Source organism: Cervus elaphus, chromosome 11 (assembly GCF_910594005.1).
Source record: "Cervus elaphus chromosome 11, mCerEla1.1, whole genome shotgun sequence".
Classification (NCBI taxonomy): domain Eukaryota; kingdom Metazoa; phylum Chordata; class Mammalia; order Artiodactyla; family Cervidae; genus Cervus; species Cervus elaphus.
Window position 1 is genome coordinate 99232958 of NC_057825.1, and position 17499 is coordinate 99250456.

Genomic DNA, 17499 nt, shown 5'->3' on the forward strand with positions numbered 1-17499 from the left:
AGGGCTATTAAATTGTCCTCCCCCCACCTCTTTCCAGTCACTGAAAAGATTATACTTCCTCAGTCCCTCAAAGTGAGATGTGCCAAATGACCTGCTCTTACCAGAGTTGTGAGTGGAAGTAATGAAATGTCAGTTTTCATCAGATAATTTAATTTCCACTAAGGGCCCCTCTGGAGCACTCTTTTCACTGTGCTATAGTGAGTGACTCAGGTTACCACATCAGCCAGGATCCTGGATGAACAGGTAGCAGACGAGAGAAACAAATGTGTCGTTTGAAGTCACGGAGAGTTTGAGGTTGTATGTTATTGAGGTATAACCTGGCCAACCTTAACTCATGTAAAGTACTTAGGATTGGGATCACTGTAGCAGTCCAGTGGTTAAGACTCCATGCTCTCAATGCAGGCGGCATGGGTTCAATCCCTGGTCCAGGAACTAAGATCCTGCATGCCACATGGCATGGCCAAAAAAAAAAAAGTCCTTAGGCTTGAGCTCATAATTTCAGGGAAGGTCAAGCTATGGCTAATAACCTCTTAGTGAGAGCCCTCTTGAGGGGTCATTGGAGTCACCTCTTATGATTTTACTGAATTGATCTGTGCTATTGTTTAGTTAGAGCAGTGGAATTTTAATTCTTCAGGTTTTTATATTATTATAAGATGTATACAATAATTAAAAGAGCACTGTGCCAAATAAAGCACTGAAGATGCATAAAATATTAAATGAACCTGAAAATGAAACAGAAGATGAAAACCCTAGCCTGGAGCATCATGTCTCTGCCCTGCCATTACGTTGGACAATTCCCTTCGTTTCCAGGCCTCAGTTTCCTGTTCTGTAATGATAGTCATTATTATAATAGTAACACCATTGGACATCATCTATATCCAATAGTTTCATGGAACTTAGTTTATTCAATCTTTACAACTATCAGTAGATAATTTTTTGTTCTGCTTTTAAAAACACAAAACTGGAAATATATTTAAGGAGGTTGCATAACTGCCCAACAGCAGCTGGAGGTGGGCACAGGTTTGTACCATGGTTGGTTTCAAAGCCATCCTCAATGAAAGATTGAAGGTCCATCTCTTGTTCTAGACCCTGTGGATTTTTTGGCATGAGGCTGGCTATTCATTATGAGTAAGACCACATTGTAAAAAAAAAAAAAAAATTTCTCCAACAAAAGGAATTGTTCATTTATTTATAATCACATTTTCTATTGTGTGACAACACACATATTTTATAAAGATCAAGGAGTCTGCTATTAATATTCCCTGGCCTATATACTATCAACAGGATTCAAAGCATCAAACCTTTATGATAGAATACAGATGCTAACTATAATGTAGACTAACTCTGAAACTTAGATAGTCCCCCTGAGAGCTTCTTCACAGGCTCTTTTTTTTTTTTTTTTTTGGTAAGTTCTTTTCTTTTTTAATTGCAGTATAGTTGGTTTACAACGTTGTGTTAAGTTTCAGGTGTACAGAAAGGTGATTCAGTTATACATGCATATATATTTTTTTTCAGATTCTTTTTCTTTAGAGGTTATTACAAAACATTGAGTATACTTCTGTATGCTATATAGGTTTATTGGCCCTCGCCTAGGTCAGGAAGCAACAGTTAGAACTGGACATGGAACAACAGACTGGTTCCAAATAGGAAAAGGAGTACACCAAGGCTGTATATTGTCACCCTGCTTGTTTAACTTCTGTGCAGAGTACACCATGAGAAATGCTGGGCTGGAAGAAGCACAAGTTGGACTCAAGATTGCCGGGAGAAATATCAATAACCTCAGATATGCAGATGACACCACCCTTATGGCAGAAAGTGAAGAGGAACTAAAAAGCCTCTTGATGAAAGTGAAAGAGGAGAGTGAAAAAGTTGGCTTAAAGCTCAACATTCAGAAAACTAAGATCATGGCATCTGGTCCCATCACCTCATGGGAAATAGATGGGGAGACAGTGGAAACAGTGTCAGACTTCATTTTTTTGGGCTCCAAAATCACTGCAGATGGTGACTGCAGCCATGAAGTTAAAAGATGCTTACTCCTTGGAAGGAAAGTTATGACCAACCTAGATAGCATATTAAAAAACAGAGACATTACTTTGCCAACAAAGGTCCGTCTAGTCAAGGCTATGGTTTTTCCAGTGGTCATGTATGGATGTGAGAGTTGGACTGTGAAGAAAGCTGAGTGCCGAAAAATTGATGCTTTTGAACTGTGGTGTTGGAGAAGACTCTTGAGAGTCCCTTGGACTGCAAGGAGATCCAACCAGTCCATCCTAAAGATCAGTCCTGGTTGTTCATTGGAAGGACTGATGCTGAAGCTGAAACTCCAATACTTTGGCCACCTGATGCGGAGAGCTGACTCATTGGGAAAGACCCTGATGCTGGAAGGGGTTGGGGGCAGGAAGAGAAGGGGGTGACAGAGGATGAGATGGCTGGATGGCATCACCGACTCGATGGGCATGAGTCTGAGTAAACTCCGGGAGTTGGTGATGGACAGGGAGGCCTGGCGTGCTGCGATTCATGCGGTCGCAGAATCAGACACGACTGAGCGACTGAACTGAACTGAACTGAGGCTATAGCAATTTATCTGGTAATTGAATAGATTTAAACCTGGGGTTTCATAAGTTGATGTTTTTTTTTCTTTTTAAGAATGCAGAGGGGGCTTTCCTGGTGGTCCAGTTGTTAACAGTCTACCTTGCAAGGTACCGGACACCAGTTCGATTCTTGGTCTGGGAAGATTCCACATGCCCAGGGGCAATTAAGCCCGTGCGCCGGATCTAGGGAGCCCTTGCTCTAGAGTCCAGGAGCTGCAACTAATGAGCCCATGTGCTTTAACTACTGAAGCCCTCTCGCCCTAGAGCCCGTGCTCTGCAACAAGAGAAGCCTCCACATTGAGAAGCCAGAGCCCTCAACTAGAGAGTAGTCTCTGCTCTCAACAGCTAGAGAAAATGCTTGCAGCAACAAAGACCCATCACAGCCAAAAATAACTAATAAAAATTACCAAAAGAGTAAGTGTAAACTCTAAAAAAAAAACAAAAACAAAGAATTGAAGGTTCCTTAAAAAGCCAAAAATAGAGCTATCACATGATCAATTGAAATTAACTGAGCCTAGAAGAGTCCAGTAGAAACTGAAGTCAAGATAATAGGAGGTGAGATGGGGGGTGGGGTAGATTGTGTTAGAGCCGTATGGGCTAGCAGAAGAGCTCTGGTTTTTACCCTGAGATAGCAGCTACTGCAGGAGACACAAGAGATGTCATGTTTTAGATGGTCATTCTGCTGCTGTGTTGACAATAGACTATAAGTTTATGTCAAAAAAAGAAAGCAAAGAGCACCAGAATTAAAAAAAAAAAAAAATCAAGGCTGAGTTTATATACTCATCAGGCAAAGAAACATATCAGTGAAAAAGTTTACTGAGTAATTCATGAATTGGGAAAGGTCAGGGTTTTTTAGAGGTGCTAGAAAGAGGAAAGGGGGTTGGTGGGGGTGAAGCTAATCTAAGACTGAAAACCAGCATGCTGGATAGGAAAGAACAGTGCTAGATTAAACAGAGCCCTTTGTTTACTGGATAGGAACAAGCCTTCAGCTCGGTCTAACAAGAGTCTGGCCTAGGGGTCATTCAGAGTTCACAGTCCTTTATCAGCTTCAGTTGGTTTGAACCAGGTGAGGTATACCATCAACTTTCCTTGGCAAGGGTTGAAGTGGAAAAATTTTCCTTTTACAGTTGGGAACAGAGAAAGCTGTTAGGAAGTTCTTTCAGAAATCCAGGCAGAATATGATAGGGTTCATCCTACAGTGTATCATGGAGGTGATGAGAAACGGCCATTGGTTGGTTGGAGTGGCTCTAGAGATAGGAAAAAGTGTGGGCGGAGAAGGTTTGGGGAGCAGATTAAGAGTTCATGTGAGTCTAAGATGTCCATTAGCTTCAGCAATTGAGACAGTGAGGTCTGGCTGGGGATATAAACTTGAGACTTGAAAAAGAGTATAGGTGATGTTGAATGTCAGGAGACCCAGGTGTAGTCAACCAACGAGCCAGTGAGACGGAGCCCTGGGGACTCCGACAGTATTTCCCCCTCCAAGTCCCAAATTTTAATTCATATATATTTTTATTACAATGAAAGTATTCTTGTAAGCCTCCTCAAATATTTTGTGGGAATATAAACAAAGTGGGACTATAAACGAATAAAAGGGCTTCCCAGTGCAGTCAGTAAAGAACCCACCTGAAATGCAGGAGATCACCTGCAATACAGGAGACCTGGGTTCAATCCCTGAGTCGGGAATATTCTCTGCAGAAGGTAATGGCAACCCACTCCAGGAATCTTGCCTGGAAAATCCCATGGACAGAGGAGCCTGGTAGGCTACAGTCCATGGAGTTGCAAGGGTTGGACACGGCTTAGTGACTAAACCACCACCACCATAAACCAATCCATGATCCTTGGAATTTTCACTGAGCTTAATATGGTTTTATAATTTCTCCAGATTTACTAGATATCACTTTACAAATAAGGAATTTGAGGCCAGAATAGTTGAGTAATTTGCCTAGCCTCTTATAACTAATAAAAGCAGGACTAGGATTTAAGCCTTAAATTCACTTGAGTCCCTTTCAACTCTGCTTCCAATAATAGTTTATTAATCTGGGTAGACAACAAAGTGAGCAGAAGGTGAAAAGTCCAACAGTGTGTTGTTCCTTGCATGTATCAATTTGGTGCAACAGTCTTCAAACTTGAGTGTGTGTCACCCAGTGACTTGTAAAAACGCAGACTGCAGGACCTCAACCCAGAGGTTGATTCCACATGTCTTGGATGTGATCTGCAGTCTACATGTCTAACAAGTTCCCAGGTGATGCTGGTCTGGGGATGACACATGGAGAATCACAGGTTTAGCTGGTTTTCCCTGATTCTGCCAGCTAAATAGCCTGTCTCCACCTGCCAAATGCCCAGGTCTCTCTAGCTCCCCAAAGGGGATTAGGGAGGCCTGTTGCTAACTGGAACTTCAGAAAGGCCCTTGGTGATAGTTCCTTCAGCTTCTTTTCTTTCTTTCGTGTTTATGTGTGCACGGCTTGCAGAATCTTAGTTCCCTGACCAGGGATGAACCTGGAGCCCACTAGTGGTGAAGACTCCAGTGAGTCCTACCCACTGGACTGCCAGGGAATTCCAAGTTCCTTCATTCTCTCCTTCCCAAAGAACATGGCTCTGAGGGGAAAGAGAAAGATGGCAACTCCGGGTATTCTCCAATACAGTTTACCAAGTTGTATAGTCAGTTCTTTTTTAATTATTATTCTCCCAGTAGTCTCAATGCCCTTCTCCGGGAACAAACTTCCATCATCACTGCTTTGGCTCCCAAAGTCCATCAGTCACAGGGAGGTTCAGATATCGTAGGCCCTAAATGCCTACACAGCTACTGGGGTTTGGGGGCTTAAATAACAAGAATTCGAGCTTATAAACACAGTTAGATGCAGAGACCTTTGGAAGAAACTTGTGCAAGAGAGAGGCCCTAAAGCTTAAGCTTCATTAGCTTCATGGGAATCAGCCTCTGATCAAACAGGTCTGTATATGTCTAAGCTCCAATTACAGAGCTATGCTTAGTTCCCATGGGGCTCCTGAGCCTCAGGCTAATCAGAGGACTTGGTTGATTCTGTGTAAGAGAACCTAAGCATTTAATGGTTGAAGAGGCTTGTCTGCCTTGAAACTGGCAATGGGGGAGGAGCTACAGACTCCTTGCACATTGAAGATAAGTTTCGACCCTGCACTCACATACTTATTTATCTTTGAACTCGATTTCTTCAGTGAGTTGAAAGTCTTCGATCTACAAACATGGAATCGCCCACTTAGAGATGATACTAATCATTCCTATTTAATTACATCAAGAACAAAATTCAATTAAATTCTTACTGTAAAAATCAGAAAAGTAAAATTGCTTTTCAAAATCAGGGTGAAGGTTCTTAAAATATAAAGTGTTTGCTTGACAAATAAGACGACGGCAGAGCATAGTACTTTTGAGTTTCTTTTGTATAGCTTCTTGAAATTTTATTTTTCCCACGTAGTTTGTTTCAGGCGTATTAGCGGTGGACTCGGCTTTAGTACAACATTCACTCGACAAATCCAGCTCCGCGTAAGTGAACGGCTCTGTAGTTAGGGGAAGTTACTAAGAGAGTTACTAAATAAGGAATGAGGGGAAGTTACTAATTGATTAAAGAGAAAGTTTGTAGAGAACAGCCACGCCCACGAAGAACCTTGATCTAAGATGAAAAGGGCATCTAAGAGGCACGAGGTGGCTTCCTGATTTGTGCTAGGCCTTGAAGGAAATAGGTGAATAAAATGTATTAAGAATTATTCCAAGTTGGAGAAAGTCAGCCACTGCCACTGTACACACACACACACACACACACACACAGCAAAGGGCTTTCACACACACACACACACACACAGCAAAGGGCTTTCACACACACACACACACACAGCAAAGGGCTTTCACACACACACACACACACACACACACAGCAAAGGGCTTTCACACACACACACGCACAGCAAAGGGCTTTCACACACACACACACACACACACACACACACACATACAGAGCAAAGGGCTTTCCCACAGCAAACTCGGCACAATCCAAAGGCAGGAGGATTCAAAGAAGCGTTCCAGAGTGCTGTATCTTCAAGGGTGCAAAGATGAACAGTGCAGGTCCCCGTCCCCAAGGCAGCGCCACCGGGAAACTGAATCAGGTCCTGGGTATTCTCGAAGCGGCTGAGAAGCGGAGGTGCGGCCTGGAGGAGTCACTGGAATGGATTTTCCGCGCTGGACTTCGAGGTCCGGATGCGCACTCAGTTCTCTGGAAGGCTCTCGCATTGCAGTACAGGGGATGCAGGGGTTTGTTCCCTGGTTCTCAGCTGCCGCCCTGCCTCCCCCAGCGCCCCGAAACCCCGCCCCCGCCCCAGGGCGGCTGCGCGGCCAGGCCTCCCCCGTCCCCACGTGATCACCGTCCCTGCCTCGGCGAAGCGTGAGCCGCCATCACAAGTCCTGGCGGCTGGGCCCCGGCCGGCCTCCCACCTCCCCCTCCCCGGTGGGGCACCGGTGACAGGTTGGGTTTGTGTTGACCCGTCCCGTCTGGCCCTTGGAGCCGTGGGCCTCTGAGAGCGGGACGAGAAGTTCGGACCGACCAACTCCGGGGCGGACAGACGGACCGGCGGGCTGCCCAGGTGACGGCACGGCGGGGGCGGTGCCCAGGGCCGCGCCCCGCCCCTCGCAGGCCAGCGCCCAGAGCCCGCGGCCCGTGCCCGTTTCCAGTATGGCCGCCCGCCGTGCTTGACCCGCGGCCTCTCAGCTTCGACTCCCCGTGGGCGATGCTGAGGCGGAGGCCGTGACTGACACTCTCGCTCACACGCACGCACGGACCCAGACCCACGTCCGGAGCCCGAGCCCTGGGCCCGGAACCGCTGTCTCCCCCCGGCTCCGCGGCCAGATCCCGGACCACGGCTCCCGCGCCGCCGCCGCCGCCTAGCCGACAAGGACCGCGCCGGACCTCGAGCGCGGCGGCCCCCGGCCGGCAGGGATGGGGAAGCGGGCCGGAGAAGGAGCAGCGGGATCCGCCGCCGCTGCCTCCACGTCCGCCGTGGCCGGTCTGGAGCCCGCGGCCGGCCGCGGCGGGGGCCCGCGGAGCGCAGCCGCCGGCCTCCTGGGAGCGCTGCACCTGGTGATGACCCTCGTCGTGGCCGCGGCGCGGGCCGAGAAGGAAGGTGGGTGTCAGCCGGCCGGCATCTCCCGGGCCCGGCGCCGCGGCTGTCACCGCGCCCTCGCGGAGGCCGCTGCCGGGCTGCGACCGGGGAGGAAGGGCGGCCGGGCGCAGGGCTCGGTCCGGCGCGAAGTTGCTCGGTCGAGTCTCGTCCCGAGCCGGGAACTCGCAGTTCGGATGCCAACTCGCGGCTTTGACCGCACGGAGTTGCTCTTGTTCTCCGTGATTCTTTCCCCTCGTCTCACCCCGGTCTTCCCCCCTGTCTCCTGTCACTGCCATTTCAAAACTTCCTGAGTTCTCGTATATTCTTGCCACTTGGCCCACTAGGTAGGAGGGGCATATTTTTAGACTTGATTGTTGTTAATAAGCAAATTTCAGGACACTTTTTTTTCGTTGCGGTTTTAATAACGGCGTGCAAACAGAGCTCACTTTAAATTGTAAAAATAGCGAGACTCGGGGAGAGGCTTCAAGACAGCTTGCCAAATTTTACTTTAGATTTGTTTAAACGTTTTTGGAGGAGGAATCTTGTATCTTCAGCTTCCCTCTTCAGTATCGTTTTGCAGTATTGATGATTGTTTAGCTAACAGTTCTCATAGTTTTTCATGTCTTAAGATACGTAACTGGGTGCCATGGTTTTTAATGTGAAAGACTTTAAAAACCAATGTCAAGTTTCTAGCTTGCAAACCTTTACCTGTAATTTACAATTAAGGGCTAAGTCTTATTTTTTAGAAAACTCTCGTTAGCATTGTATGACAGTAAACCCGGTGCTTTTCTGGGGTTAAAAATGATTTTGTAACCTAGAAGCCCAGATCTGTAATTTTGTTGGCACTACCTGTTTTTGAACCTGAGGAAATGAGTGACCACAGAGCCTTCATGAAGAAATCATTAAAAGTGAATGGTTTTTAAAAAGCTAAGCAAAATTTGTTAGTTTAGCTTCCGGTTCATACTAAACCGCCACTGCAAGGAAAATAATTTCTTGCCACAGTGAGTTTAGGGTTGACGTTCTACTTTACACCTAAAGTCACTTTTATTGTTAAAGAAGGCAACAGCAAAGCAAAGCAAATTCATGTTAAAGTGCCAGGTGCTTCAGTTTACTGGGGGTTTTTTGTTGTTGTTCAATACAGTACAATTAACTCTTAAGCAGTTTGGGTTAACATAGGTAGAAGTTATTCAAAGAATTGCTGTCTGTAGAAAGGATTCATCTACAGAGGCAAGATTATTTCTTGAATGAAATATTGCTGCTTTAGGACTAGTCAGGCCTGGAGTTGTCACAGTTCATCTTTGGTTACAGATCTGCAGTTGATTGGTTCTCATGTGGCCATGGCACCCAGCACAGCCTGGCATGTAGTTTGTGTGTCCAGTAAATCTGAAATGGTACAATAAGTTAATGTCTCCTTGAGTTTAAAGTAGTGCTTGGCAGGTGTTCTGGTTTTTGTCTTCCTTGGATTACTTTGCACAGTGCCAGGCACACGATAGGCATTTAACATTTGTTTGAGGAAGTAATTATATTCATGGGTTATTAACACAGGGAACTAAAATGATTGAGTCCAGTAAAACATTAAGTTTGTATTGTCCTTCTGCTTATTTTTCCAGCAGCTATTTTTTATGCTAATTCTTGGTGTATACTTAAGAAAAATCCTTTGTTTGAGAAGTATCAGACTAATTTATATTTGCTAATTTCCCTTTTGTATGGCTTATAAGTTTTAGCACATCTCTCTAATACCCATAAATGTAAGGGTCAGTGGAGGAGAATTCGCCCCGGTGTACAAGAATGAAAAGACGGGGTTGAATCAGCCAGTGGTCCTGGCAGAATCAGACACCTTTTGTGGCCTGTGTTGTGTCAATATGAACTATTTGAACAGAGAAACTCGCTATTCAAGATATTGACAGTACTTACGTAGAGCATAGGACTCTGCCCATCATAAATGGATCTGATTCTAATCAAATATTCCAGGAAGAGAGCTCCAAAATTGGACAGTGCTTTCAGACTCCTTGGTGATCAAATTCTAGTAGTTTTTGTTTAAGTAGGAGAAGTGAGATTGATTTTCTTACTTGAATGTGATACTGCAAGTTTGGCCCCGTTTGCCCCCCCAAAGGGAGCTGTTTTGAATTTTTTCTCAGCAAATCTGGTCAGACTTCTGAAGGCAGCTGAATTCACTCTGTCCATTTACATCCTGAGGATTTTTTGTGTGGTTTTATTTTGGTAGTATAAACTACCTTAACTTTTTAAAGCTAAGACTTACCTGCAATTTTAACGATGGTTCTTTGGGTATCTCATATGTTAGTATATTTCTATTGCAGCCGAATTTCACTAGAAAATTTTCAAAACTAAGTAAAACTCATCATCTTCTAAAGAAAAGCAGCAGAAATTCCTAGATTACCTAATGCAGGTTTCATGTTTGGACCTGGTGTTGTTAATTTTAAGTCAGAAGCATGCGGCAATCTTTGTCTTAACATCCTGTATGTCTTCAGTTCAGTTCAGTCACTCAGTCGTGTCTGACTCTTTGTGACCCCATGGACTGCAGCGTGCCATGCCTCCCTGTCCATCACCAACTCCTGGAGTTTACTCAGACTCATGTCCATTGAGTCGGTGATGCCATCCAACCATCGTATGCTCTGTCGTCCCGTTCTCTTCCCGCCTTCAGTCTTTCCCAGCATCAGGGTCTTTTCAAATGAGTCAGCTCTTCACATCAGATGGCCAAAGTATTGGAGCTTCAGCATCAGTCCTTCCAGTGAATATTCAGGACTGATTTTCTTTAGGATTGACTGGTTGGATCTCCTTGCAGTCCAAGAGACTCCAGAGTCTTCTCCAACACCACTGTTCAAAAGCATCGATTCTTTGACGCTCAGCTTTCCTATATGTCTTAACACTCCTATATCTTAACATCTGTCTTCACTGATCTTTGAGGGTGTGTTTCACTAGTCTAGAGAAAAGGGGACCTTTGAGGATGTTTTGGCTGTGCTCTGTAGTTTGTAAGGACTTTGAAAGAGTTGTCCAAGGTAGAAGTTACTGTAATTATTACAACTTAATTGCTTGTTCTGGATTGCTGGCATCCAGCATTCCTTGAAGCTAAGATCTAGATATTGAGAAGAGTGAAAATAGGGGGATGGTGTAGTGAAAATATATTAAAAACATAGTGAAAATATGTATGTATATGTTAAACATCTAACATTTAGTAGTATTTTTATTTGTAAGTCAGCCCATTCATTATTACCAACAAATAAAAACTTTTTAAAAAAGCATCATGCATGCAGAGTCTCCTCAGTTGTGTATGACTCTCTGTGGTGCTCTGGACTGCAGCCCTCCAGGCTCCTGTGTCCTTGGGATTTCCCAGGCAAGAATACTGGAGTGGGTTGCCATGCCCTCTTCAAAAAAAGCATCATATATCATCTATAATATAGTTTCATTGTAAAATGTATTTTGGGGGCATTGTTGTCTTTTAATTTTTTATAAATATCAAGCTACATTTTTTGTATCTAGTAAATATGAAGTTGGGTAAATTTTCAGAAATGTGATTGTTTAAGTCTGTGACAATTTCACATGTTATTATCACTAATTGGCGATTTATGGCAGGGTGAAGTTTGACAGTCTTTCTTAGGACTTTTAAGTTTGTCTTCCAGATACTTTTGTTTCATGCACAAATTTTTGTTTTAAGCTGTGTTTGTGACAGAAGTGCAGAAGGAGGGTACAAAAGTGTTCTGTCTCCAAAGCATATGAACAGAAAGTGCTTAGGAATAAAAGCCAGAAGAAAAGAGATTAAAAACCTAATTTGGTGAGGATTTTTGTCTTAGATGGTAGATTGATCAGGAGTGGTATTTACTTTCTTTTTATTGAATTTTTACTTTCTAATGTAAACATGTTTTTTAAGAGTGATTTTCTAAAGAGTGAGATGTTTTTATCCTTTGCATGAGGGTAGAGTGATTACTTTTTAATTTAGAGCCTAGTAAGTAGAATATTCATTCATGTTACTGTTTAGTTTCTGAGTCTTGTCTGACTCTCTTGCGACCCCATGGACTGTAGCCCACCAGGCTCCTCTGTCCATGGGATTTCCCAGGCAAGAATACTGGAGTGGGTTGCCATTCCCTTCACCAGGGGATCTTCCCAACCCAGGGATCAAACCCAGGTCTCCTACATTGTCAGGAGGATTCTTTATGACTGGGCCACTGGGTAGCCCATATTCATTCATAGTGCTCCATTAAGGAACTTTGGTCACTTGGTTTTTACTAAAAGCTGTTCATTACTGCCCAGATCTGTACTGGGCAGTAATGAAATACTGTAGTTGAAAACAGTATGCTCCCTCTTTCTCTTGCTGAGGACTGTTTTCCTCCTCTTTGTAATCCTTGCCACCATCCTCAGAGATCCACGCCCCCCAAAAATCAACTTTTGGGGAGTAGGTGTAAAATCATTAATTTGTTATCATCCAGAGTAGAGTCATAAGCCAAGCTACTCTTGGAGAAAAATGAAATCATTGCCAGGTGCTTGATATTTTATAAGTTCTCCTTCATCTGCCTGTGGCTTAGGCTCTCTGATTGGCCCCGTCAATGGGAGATGCCTTTTTTCTCTGGCTGAGTTTTTCCTTATCTGTAGTACACAGCATTGGGCACTGTCGATAGCTTCTTCTTAGAACTTCTCTCCCTTCATTTCTGTGACTTTGTACTTCTTGGTCGTCATCCTGCCCCGGTCTCAGTCACTGCTCTCTGGGTGCCCGTTGGCTGTCTTCCCTCTCTTGCATGTCTGGTGACCAGCACACACTGCTTGTGTCCAGAGCAGAATTGTTTGATGCCACGTCCAGTTTCCCAGTTTTTGTTAACGCCTTGATTATTCTGTCTGCCACGTTGGTCTCGTTTCTGACCAAGAAACTGATGTCATTTACCAAGTGGCATCAGTGTCTGTAAACTTCCTTGGGCAGCTTGCCCACAGCCTCCAGGCTGGGGCATTGCTGGGGGGTCCTCACCTCCCAGCTGTCTCCACTTCCCTTCATTTTGCCATCCCTTCTCCACATTTGTATTGTCTTTGTTATTCAGCTGTCATTCATTTTGGTGTTTAATCAGGTACTGCCTCAATGAGCTACCTAAATTCCTTTGTGGGGGTCCTTCTTCACCCAGGCCAGAATTTCTGTGGGGCAGAACCTCTATCAACATCTGCAGTGTGGACAAGGCAGGCATTTAATTTTAAATGGAAGTTTGCCTTGAATGACCTCATCCTCCTGTTCTCACATCTGAGTTCTGGATTGAGAGTCCAGAGTACAGGAAACCTGTACTTGAACTTGGATTCAGGTACCATTAGCAGTTCTGCTCTGGTAAGACATAGAGTGACACCACATTTTTCTTCCCTACATGTTGCTTTCCCTTGTAACTAAAATGAGTAACATACACTTATCTAAACCATCACTTTTGTTACTTCTGGATTTTAAGATTTTATATCCTCATAAAACCCCAATTTACAGACCATGAAACAGGCACAGAGAAATTAAGGAATGTTTCCAAGGTAACAGAGCTGGTAGGTATTTAAGCTCGGGTTCCATTGCAGGCCATCTTTCCCTTGAGACAAGCTATTCAATCCTGCATGGGTATATAAGGTAGTAGGTTTTGTTGTATACCAACTGGTTAGTGAACAGTCCTGGACTTCCCAGTGGTCTAGTGGGTAAGAATCCACCTGCCATTGCAGGGGACGGGGGTTCAGTTCCTGGCACAGGAAGATCCCACATGCTGAGGAACAGCTCAGCCTATGCGCCACAACTACTGAGCCTGTGTTCTAGAGGCTGGGGCTGCACCTGACTGAAGTCAGTGCTCTGCAATGAAGAGTAGCCCCGGCTCACTGCTCCTAGAGAAAGTCCTCACACAGCAACAAAGACCCAGAGCAGCCAAAAAGATAAAAATAAATAAAAATTATTAAAAAAAAAAAAAAAAAGAACTGTCCTGCCAGTTTGTGCAAAACCAGCATGTTAAATATTCAAGTGAGGTGCAGTTTTTAAGAAAGAAAACCATAAACATCCATAACACTTTCTATCAACTTCTTAACCATTAAAATGATCATAGGTTATTAGTAATTAGCCTCCAACTAATAAAAATAAATGGAAAAAAAATGATCATAGGCCATCTGGATTGTGCATATTCTTAAAAAGAAACCAGGGAAAACCCGTGAATGAATAATCCATGTAACACGTATTTGATATTGGAAGCCACTGACTCGACTCTCTGCCCTTGATATTTAGGTACCCGGTATATTGCTTAGGTTAAAATTAACATTGCATATGGGACTTCCCTGGTTAAGACTTCGCCTTCCAACCCAGGGGTCGTGGGTTAGATCCCACTTGCCTTTCAGCCAAGAAACCAAAATATAAAATAGAAGCAGTATTGTAGCAAATTCAACAAAGACTTTAAAAGTGGTCCACATTAAAAAAAAAAAAAAAGAAATCTAAAAAAAGACATTGCATTCTGTGATTCACATACTCCTTAGTTCTAGATTGGTATGACCAGTTAGTCAAGACATGTGGATAGTCTCAGAAGCTGGACCTGTATTAAAAGGAAATGGAGATGATCCAAAGGCTAGTAGTGGCATCAGTTTTTGATAATGGTGAAATCTCGTTCAGACTTCTTTCTTTATTTGACTGCACCAGACCTTAGGTACAGTATGTGAAATCTAATTCCCTGACCAGGGATTGAACCTGGGCCCTCTGTATCGGGACTGTAGAGTCTTAGCCCTGGATCACCAGGGAAATCCCTCAGACTTCTGTTAGAAGTCTTGGAAGGGACTCCAGAAGTTTATTCCTGGTGCTTTGTTCATTCTGGTGAAGGGATTTTTTGGATTAGGTGATCATTATTATCTGTAGTAGGTCAGTTTTTCTTTCATTCCTGTATGATTTCTTTAGAAAGATACTTAGAAAACTATTATTCTTTGCTTGTTTCATTCTGTTGAATATAGCACTTAGAGCAAAGGTCTGAAAAATGTCTAAGGTCTAAGATGATCCTTGACATGATCTGTTATGATAGAGCGTCAGACCCAGTTTCTTTCTTTATTTCTCTGTATAATTGTGGTTAAAACAACAACACATAAAATTTACCATCCTAAAAAAAAAAAAAAAAAAAAAAAAAAAATTTACCATCCTAGCCATTTTAAAGCTCGTAGTTCAGTAATTTTAAGTTAAATTCACATCAGTGGGCAGTTGGTCTCCAGAACTTTTTCATCTTGCAAAACTGATACTCAGTACCCATTAAACAACAACTCTCAGTGTCTCCCACCCAGCCCCTGGAAGCCACCATTCTACTTTCTGTTTGTTATGAATTTGACTACTTCAAATACCTAGTGTCAGTGGAATCATGGAGAATTTGTCTTTTTGTGACTGGCTTAGTTGACTTAGCATATTGTCTTCAAGGTTCATCATGTCATAGCACGTGACAGGATGTCTTCCCCTTTTAAGGTTGGTTAATCGTTTGTGTGTGTGTAATTTTTCCATTTTGTTTATCCATTTATCCATCAGTGGACATTGGACATTTGGGTTGCTTCCACTTCTTGGCTGTTCTGAATAATATTGCTGTGAATATGTGGGCAAATGTCTGTTTGAGATCCTGTTTTGATTCTTTTAGGTATATACCCAGAAGTGGGCTTGCTGGATCATATGATAGTTCTATTTTTAATTTGTTGAACAACTGCCATACTGGTTTCCATTGCAGCAGCTCACAAAGATTTAGTTCCTTCACATCCTCACCAAAACTTGTTCTTTTTTTTTTTTTGGTAATGGCCATCCTAATGTATATATGGTGATATCTCATTGTGGTTTTGATTTGCATTTCTGTAATAATTGATATTGAGTAGCTTTTCACATGCTTGTTGGCCACTTCTATATCTTTTTTGGAGAAATAATTGTTCAAGTCCATTGCCCATTTTTTAATTGGGTTATTTTTGTTGAGTTGTAGGAGTTCTTTATATATTCTGGATATTAATCCTTTATCAGTTAGATGATTTGCAGGTATCTTCTCCTATTTTGTAAGTTGCCTTTTAGGATTGTAGTCTTCGATGCACAGAATTTTTTATGTCTGACGTAGTCTCATTTATTTATTTTTGCCTTTGTTGCCTGTGCTTTTGATACCATTTCCAAGAAAACATTGCGAAGTCCAGTGTCATGAAGCTTTGCCCTATAGTATTTTCTTATAGGAGTTTTACAGTTTGAGGTCTTAACATTTTGATATTCATTATGAGTTAATTTCTTCCATGATATAAGATAAAGGACCAGATTCATTCTTTTGCACATGGGTGTCCAGTTTTCCCAGCACCATATGTTGAGGAGACTGTCCTTTTCCTGTTCAGTGGTCTTAAAACCCTTGTGTGAAGATCCTGTGACCATGTACATGAGAGCTTATTCCTGGGTTCTCTGTTACCTCCACTGATATATATATCTCTCTTTTTACTAGTACCAACCACACTGTTTTGATTACTGTAACTGTGTTTTGAAATCAGAAAGTGTGGGACCTTAACTTTTGTTCTCTTTTAAGATTGGTTGTTGGGTTCCCTTGAAATCCCATATGGATTTTAGGATGGATTTTTCTATTTATGCAAAAATTGCTGTTGTGGTTTTGGTAGGTTCGCATGGAACCTGTAGATGGCTTTGTGTAATACTGATACCTTAACAGTGTTACATCTTGGAGTTATGAGCATGGGATAGTCTTTCCGCTTGTCTGTGTCCCGTTTGTTTTCTTTCAGCGGTGTTTTGTGGTTTTCAGTGTGCAAGTCTTTCACCCCCTTGGTTATTAGATTTATTCCTAGATGTTTCATTCTTTTTGATGCTACTCTAAATCAGAGGTGCATTGTATGATTAAGAATTGTGAACTTCTAGTTTTTGATTAAAAGAATTATGCTCTGCTTTTGAGACATAACTTATGCATGCTTAAGTTATTTCCTTAGATTACTTGCCCATAAAATGAAATATATTTTAAGCCCTCTCAAGTTTTAACAATTTGTGGCTGTGTTTTTAATCAGTTATGATTATAAAATGATATGACATTCTAACTTTGATTCTTAACAACTAATTTTATTCCTGTGTACTTGGAGTATACATTTGAATCAAAACGTGCACTAGTAAAAACCCATCTCAGCAGTAAATTTGAGAAATAGCCTAAGCAAACTCTGCTGATACAAATTAATTTGCAGTTTGCATTCATGGTATAGCACAGGCTCTACCTAGATTTTCTTTGGGGGGAATGATTACACTGGAAGCAGCAGATTTTCCTAGGGAATTGTTTCTGGTACGAAGATGCTTTCTAAAACTTACCTGTATTATGTGAAGAGCTTTGAAATATGGTTTACATTTGTCATTCTAAAATTTTTCTTGGTGTCTAAGCGATGTGTGAGAGAGGGCAGTGTGCTTTTCAGACTGGATCGCCTTACTAAACTTTTAGATGTGGCTCTTTTAAAAATAGAAAAAGTTGTTTTTTGCTGTAAGGGGTCTTTCTTGCTATTCAGGCCTTTCTCTAGGTGTGGCAGGAGGGGCTGCTCTCCCCTAGTGTTGCCTGGGCTTCTCACGGCCGTGGCTTCCCCTTGCGGATCCCAGGCCCCGGGGAGCGCAGGCCCTGGTCTTCATTGTTGCACACGTGGGCTTAGTAGTTGTGGCTCCCGGGCTCTAGAACCACAGACTCAGTAGTTGTGGCGTACGGGCTTCGTTTTGCTCCTGGGCATGTGGGATCCTCCCCGATCAAGGATCAAACCCGTGTCTCCTGCATTGGCAGGTGGATTCTTTACCACTGAGTCGCCAAGGAAGCCCTGGATCACTTAAAAA

At 43.0% G+C, this 17499-nt stretch overlaps 1 protein-coding gene across 2 annotated transcripts in view; it reads left to right on the plus strand.

Annotated features, from left to right (window-relative positions):
* Positions 1-6983: 6983 nt before the first annotated feature.
* The window catches only part of TMEM131 (transmembrane protein 131), a 164696-nt gene continuing 154180 nt past the window's right edge, over positions 6984-17499 (plus strand). For both annotated transcript variants that reach the window (XM_043918669.1, XM_043918670.1), the window contains exon 1: positions 6984-7730. In XM_043918669.1, the coding sequence (XP_043774604.1) occupies positions 7547-7730 (184 nt within the window). In that variant the 5' untranslated portion in view covers positions 6984-7546. The remainder of the gene's footprint in view (positions 7731-17499) is intronic.